The sequence below is a fragment of the Littorina saxatilis genome, linkage group LG9 (assembly GCF_037325665.1).
Source record: "Littorina saxatilis isolate snail1 linkage group LG9, US_GU_Lsax_2.0, whole genome shotgun sequence".
NCBI classification, from domain to species: Eukaryota; Metazoa; Mollusca; class Gastropoda; order Littorinimorpha; family Littorinidae; genus Littorina; species Littorina saxatilis.
In genome coordinates, this window is record NC_090253.1 from 47679175 (window position 1) to 47686720 (window position 7546).

The following is a 7546-nucleotide window of genomic DNA, read 5'->3' on the forward strand; positions in this document are numbered from 1 at the left end:
AGACGTTTCAAAAGTCTGGCGCGCCCTGAACACGCTTTTAAAAGGCAACTCTTCAAAAAATAATTGTATTCCTCAGAATATAAAGGCCAACGATTTTAAGGCAGCAGATATTTCCGCCGCAAAGTGAAACTGATTCGAAAGAATACGTTATTCCTTTGATGAAACATATCCTGGATTGTTCAGCAAACACACACACACACACACACACACACACACACACACACACACACACACACACACACACACACACACACACACACACACACACACACACATATCACGGACAATTTGCAGTCACAGAATACCCAACACTGGTGCATTGCATGAAGACATTTTTTTTTATTATTTTCAAATGCTAAAACAGGTGTAATACTACCCTCAGCGAACTTCATGTCTGTTAGAATGATGCATCGACGTAGGTGGTACTGCCTGAAAGAGAAAGTATGATACGTATCTTGGTTAACATCATAAAAGGCGATACACTGGAAAACAGCAACATATCTGAACTTAGAGAAATAATCCTATGGAATAGTTGGCTACTGACGGATTTTTTTCAAGCCGTTCTTGTCATAACTGTGGCACACTCATAATAATTATCAAAAACAACCCAAATAAGCAAACACACGGAAATATAGTCAAAAACGATTATGACAAGGATGAGGAGGAAGAGGAACACAATGATACTGACGACGATGATGATTAATGATGATGACAAGATAGACAAAAACGATTATGACAAGGAGGAGAAAGAGGAACACAATGATAATGACGACGATGATGATAACTGATGATGACAAGATAGACAAAAACGATTATGACGAGGAGGAGAAAGAGGAACACAATGATAATGACGACGATGATGAATAATGATGATAAGATGATGATTATTGAAACTAACAAGATAGTCAAACACGAGTATGACGAGGAGGAGGAGGAAGAGGAGGAAGAGGAACACAATGATACTGACGACGACAATGATGATTAATGATGCTGACAAGCGCACCTGATACAGCGCGGCGTGGCTCTCACTCGGACGCTACCCACAGCAGAGCGATGGACATGAAGGTCTCCTTGCCCACGTAGCTCCCGAAGTCATTGACCATGAACAGCTTGTCGCCCTTGGTGAACTGGAAGACCCCGGCCTGGCCGCTCTTGGTGCGGTTTTTGTTGTACCAAGCGAACAGGTACGTCTTGTTGTTCTTGTAGAAAATTACCTTAATAACAATAATAATGATTAAGTAGAAGTGCAATGCCAAGGCACTGCATGCATACCCCCCGCGGAGGACAAATCGCCTCTCTCTCCCACACACTCACTCGCACATATCAGGCTTTTTGTGAAAGTTGAGGAGGTACTGTCACACCCCTATTTTTCAACCAAATTGATTGAAAGTTTGATAAAGCATTCTTCGACGAAGTCCGGACTATGGGATTGCATTTCAGCTTGAAAGCTTAACATTAGTTAACTAGTTTGCTCATTAAAGTTGTCGATTCCACCATCCGCCGCGTGCAGGACTGTGTCGACGACGTCAAGCGCTGGATGACCTGCAACAAACTAAAACTAAATGATGACAAAACGGAAGTCCTCCTCATCCACCCTAAAAACAAGCCTCTCCCTCCTTCTGTTCCTTCTTCTATCTCTGTGGGCAACTCTGACATCAAACTCTCATCCTCTGCTAGAAACCTTGGAGTGACCTTCACAGACACCCTCTCCATGGACAAGCACATCACGAACATCTGTAGATCTGCATACACTGAGATCAGAAAAATCAGCAGCATTAGACATCTTCTTTCCTTTGACGCCACCAAAACTCTTGTCTGCTCTCTCATTCTCTCCAAATTTGACTACTGCAACGCTCTACTCACAGGCATTCCCCAGCACCTCACAGACAAACTTCAGAAAGTCCAAAACACAGCAGCTAGACTCATCTTCAGGGCAAAGAAACACGACCACATACAACCACTTATGCAACAACTCCACTGGCTTCCTATATCTTCCCGCATCATACACAAAACCGCCAACATCTGCTTCAACTCTTTCACTGATCCTCACTTTCCTGTCTATCTTTCTGAACTCTTGCATCCTTACACTCCATCCAGACAGCTTCGCTCATCCACTGACAGCAGAATACTTTCCACCCCACGCACCAAAACCAAAACCACTGGCGACCGTTCTTTCTCCTTTTCCGCTCCCACTCTCTGGAATCAACTTCCCCACCCCATCCGTCACTGTAAATCCTCTTCCACTTTCAAAAAGTCCCTTAAAACCCACCTTTTCAAGTCTGCTTACAATACCTGAAGCACACGCCTGCCTCGTGATATGTTTTTATCTGCCAGCATTCCAATAAACTCACTAGTTAAATATTTTTATTGGGTAGTCTCACATTAGTAACACTATAATATGTACTACTGTTGTTTGTAAAATATGTTTTAAACGCTTACTTAATTCTTTTTATGTATTTAAATATTTGTTGAATTTATTGTGTGTGTGTGTGTGTGTGTGTGTGTGTGTGTGTGTGTGTGTGTGTGTGTGTGTGTGTGTGTGTGTGTGTAAGTGTGTATGTCTGCTTGTGTGAGGTTGGGTGTGTGTCAAAATGTGTTGTGCAATATGGCATGAAAATCTTTTTAGATTTGTTGTTAAAAATTACAGCTTTGTATACCATGTTTATTATCTTTTACGAAGTAATGATAGTTAAATAGTCTTTTATGTTTTTTATTTGATCGACCTTCTTAGGATTATGGAGTTTTATGCACTGCCTTTTATAGTTAACTAAATTTTTGTATTCGAAATAGTCCACTGTAGTCGGTGCAGGCCTTAAGCTTTTTTTTTAATCGTTTGTCCAGTATTTAATTTAATTCTCTATTTTTGTATGAACTCAAATGTTTAGTGTTCTTAGTATTGTCTTGTTAGCCTAAGTTCTATTTAATCAGAGTATGTTTGCGTGTGCTTATACCTAGTGATATTGTAAAGCGCATAGTGCTTTTAGTTATGCGCTATAGAAATCTCCTTAATAAATAAATAAATACATAAATTATAATCGAATTTTCAGAATAAGGTTAAAAAATAATCTTCTCCTGAATTAATAAAAATATAAATGTCATGTTTACCCTAAACATGTGCTCAGAATGAAAGATAACAGGGCATAAAAAATGTGATGTCTCAGTAACTTAAATAATGACAATAGAACATTTATATAGCGCTTCTCCACAGCTCAAAGCGCTTTACAATGGCTGGGTGCGGGAGGGGAGATATATATACAAATAAGCACACCGTGTAGTAATTGTCGCATCAAAATATGGAAAAATAGACATCAATGCAATAAGCGAATACACAAGCATACATTAAAAGTGCTGTTGCACTGCTGTATGCACCATGGACAAGATATGTACAACCAAAGCACACACACAGACACACACACACAGACACACACACACACAGACACACACACACACACAGACACAGACACACACACACATACGCACACACACACATACACACACGTACACACACACACACACACCTTCTCACACACACACATACACACATACACACATACACACACACACTTTGGCTATTATTTTGGCTCATACAAAGTCACCGCAACATTGAAGCACAAGACTCAAGAGGGGAACACCAATACATACACAAGAACACGGATTACAGAGGCGGAGCAGTTAAGCCAGAGGGGGGGGGGGGGGTACAACTGGGGTCCAGGGTCCCGTTGGGGAGTCTGGGGAGCAAAGCCCTCCTGAAGCTAAATAATTTTAGCTATTTTATAAACAATTTGAGGCTTATCCTTGATTTTCAACATAATCAACTGGTGTGTCAGCAGCCACTCATTATTTCTTTTAACGTTAGTATTAAATAATGGCAATTTATCTTCACTGATATCTGCTGCCGACATCATATAGTATGGTTAGAAGGAAGACATGTCGCATACTGTGACAATTAAACAATCAACTCTTCCCCCAGCTTTACAGACAGAAACACAAAATACAATTCACAGACACATTTTTTTTTTTTTGGGGGGGGGGGCTGGTCCGGAACCCCTGCAACACCCCCAACCCCCCCCCCCCACCCCTGGATTATATGTTGCTTACTGCAAATGAAACAATCAGCTTTGCTGATTTAACTACATCAGTTCTCTGTATTTTTTCAAACCTTTAACTTTAATTTCTGGAAAGTAAAACTCTTCCAATCTTGTGCTAATCTTGACAAGCCTTGGGAAACATGACTGGTAAAACATCAATAAAAAACCGTGTAGGGTGAGCCATTTTGCTTGGAAACCACGATTTGGAGGACGTTTTTCATTCTCTGGCTCAGCAGATTTCGATTCGCGGTGACTATCGTCTGCTATGTTGTCTGCTTCGATCGACTCGACAACACTACTACCACTCACACTGACACTGTCCACATTCGCAGTGTACCTGTCATTTTGTCCGGAATCAGTTACTTTGGTGAAGGGTAGCAAACCTTGGCCAATTAGTGGTTTTTTTTCTCTTTTTTGGTTGCGACATGATGTTCAAATCCAAATCAAAAGCACTGACTGACTGATAAACTATCGCGAACCGGCGAACGCAAACGCTGAGATTGTGGTCACTCTGGCATCTATATTTTTTGGCAATGTCTTCCGTTCAAAACATTGATGTTTCGTTTTTGGTATTCGCGAAGGAGATAAACGTCAGTCAGTTGACTAAGTGCATCGGCAGCATGTTTAGCAATCAAAGCCTGACCAATACAAAAACTGGACAAACTTTGGCTGACCAATACAATAAACTGGACAAACTTTGGCCGATTTAGGCGAATACTCTTCGGACATTTGGCCGATAGGGACATGCAGGTTTCGGCCAAAGTAAAACAAAAATATCGGCGATTGGCCGAAGGGCCGACCCAAACGACACTCCTGGTTAACCACAATCAATTGACACGCACAGAGTACACACGAGCTAGAGCACACACACACGCACACAGTACACACAGTTGCTCGTAGTCGGGACAATAGTATTTGGAACAAAACTAATCTTTCAGCTTTCACCTTCAGGGTGTTGCGACCAGCACCAGGGTCTCCTCGCATAGACACGATGTAGCTACCAGTCGTGGGGATGGTCCAAATACGCTGTGCATAGTTGTAGAGAGAACCGTAGTCGGTGGCCTTTGCTTTGTTGAAGCTGAGCCATTCAGTCACCAAATGTCCGCCAACGTTGTCCGTCCAGGCGGTAAAGGCTATGTGATTGGTATGTTTGATGTACTTTTGCTGGTTGCCATCTAGCATTACGTAGGAGAAGGAGGTGCCGCCTTGCAGGTAACTCCCGGACTTGAAGGTTACTATGAGCTGTGAAGTGCATGATTATCACAGGAATGGGTGAGTGAGCTCAGAAATGTGACCCTCCACCACGGAATGAGTCGAATGACACCTTTGCATGATGTTCATATTTTTACATTTTGCTAACGAGTTTTTTATGCTCTATCCAGTGGTGAAACCCGTTTTAGAAAAGAGCAAAAACTGTTTGAGTTATAAGCCTGTGACTAAGGTGACCCTCACATTGTTACCAGACACTCCCCGGACTTATATTAAGCCAAGCGCAGAACCGCGCGAGGTGACATGCGACTCATTTCGTGGTGGAGGGTCACAAAAGAAAGAATGCTGTTGGCCTACGTATGCTCAATTGTTGAAGGTTAAGCTGCTCGCTTACAAGCACAGTTCGGCTCACTAACTCAGATTTGGTCAAGTGGTAACATGAGGTAAACCCCCCCCCCCCCCCCCGCACAATTCAACCCCCCCCCCCCCCCCCCCTTCCCCGCTCTATCCCCTCTCGCTCCCCCTCCCCTTGAGTCACATGCCCACATCAGGTGACTTTTGCGATATTCATTTATTAAAAAGCAACAAAAACCAGAACAAGTCTCAGTGTGCACAGACATCAACGAGGTTGTTCGTTTTTGGGTATGTGACCAAGTGGAGGGATGACATCATTCCATGTAAAAACCTGGCCAGACTAGGGCGGGGAGATCAGTAGCGACACTGGCATAGAAACTAGTTGTTGCTATCGGCATAGGTGCGATCCCCAGGGTTGGCGAGGGATTTGATTCAAGATTCCACTTCATGCAGACTCTCGATTTAGAAACAATTTCATCTTATTCCTTGTCGGTTCCTGATTAAAAAAAAAAACACCATATAGATATGTAATGTTTGGATTAAAAACAAGCTGAGGTAGTTAACAAGAATAGAGATACAGAAAAGCGTGCTATCCTGCTCAGCGCAACCGGTACGGCGCTGTATTTGCTTGTCAGTTTTACTGCCTTTTCCTCGAGCCGGGGACTGATGATGCTATACGGTCTTGGTGAACAAATGCAGTGCGTTCAGTTTCATTCTGTGAGTTCGACAGCTTGACTAAATGTAGTAATTTCGCCTAACGCGACTTGTTGATTTATCCCAAAGGTTTTGAGTCGTGTATTGAAAATTGAACAGCTTTTCAACAATCCCAGATTCTATTTTTAGTACGGGATATCCCCAAGGAAAGGTCAAATGGAATGGCACCGCCCATCCTCTGAGTGTCCAATGCCGACCCGCTCACTTTAAATCTAAATTATCCCCGAGTACGCAGTACTAGGGTCCTGCAGACTTTAATTGTGTGTGTGTGTGTGTCTCTCTCGACTTAACAGCTTCTTGCTGGGAAACTACTGGGCGCAGTTCGTTCAAAAGTTGATACACTAACTTGATAATAGGTCCGATTGATCGTATTAAAACTTCATAATGTTACCTGGGACCTAAATGCCAAATAAATCACAAACACCACACTTAACGGTGGGAGTGTTTGCGGTGGGAGGCTGGTCGCTTTGCGAACAGCCTGAACTAAAGGGCAGACTTGGGCGGCGAACACGTCACGCAGTGACGAGAAAAGCATGATTTCAGTGCAAGCCAGACAACGGGTGGGGAAATGGTCTCGGCAAAGAAATTACAATGCAGGGTTTGGTCTCGGTGAAAGAGAGACAGAGAGCACGAGAGAGTCTATGGCCAAAGTGATCCGGGTTCGATTCATTTTGTGCACATGTGTTAGTGTTACTGTTTGTGTGTGTGTGTGTGTGTGTGTGTGTGTGTGTGTGTGTGTGTGTGTGTGTGTGTGTGTATGTGTTTGTGTTTGTGTGTGTGTGTGTGTGTTTGTGTGAGTATGTGTGGGCGTGTGTGTGTGTGTGTGTGTGAATGTCTGAAGAGTACTCGGGTCCAGCGCGAGCGTTGTTTTTTTATCAAAGTTTGGAAACATCAAGTGAAATTGCGTCACTCGCTTTGGGATAAATGTATCGTTACGTCATTTCCCATCCGTCTGGAGTCGGTTCTAAATCTGTCGCTCTGTGTTCGACAAGAAAAAGCGAAGCAAGCGAAACGCATGTTCAACATGGTTTATCTTGTAAGATTGTTGTGTGTCAAACGCATTTGACCTGTGAATATTCATCACGTCAGTTGTATTACTCTGCTTGGCTGACCTAGGTCACGAGAATTCTTTGACTGACAGGCATAATCAGGTAGGAGCGCTCAAGTTCCCATTGCGGCTG

General features: G+C 42.9%; 1 protein-coding gene across 1 annotated transcript in view; it reads right to left on the reverse strand.

The window, feature by feature from the left end:
• Positions 1-319: 319 nt before the first annotated feature.
• The window catches only part of LOC138976290 (uncharacterized), a 49451-nt gene continuing 42224 nt past the window's right edge, over positions 320-7546 (reverse strand). The window contains exons 3-5 of the mRNA XM_070349134.1: positions 5034-5330; positions 1004-1214; positions 320-429 (exon numbers count right to left, since the gene is read on the reverse strand). Coding sequence (XP_070205235.1) covers positions 1026-1214; positions 5034-5330 — 486 coding nt within the window. The 3' untranslated portion in view covers positions 320-429; positions 1004-1025. The remainder of the gene's footprint in view (positions 430-1003; positions 1215-5033; positions 5331-7546) is intronic.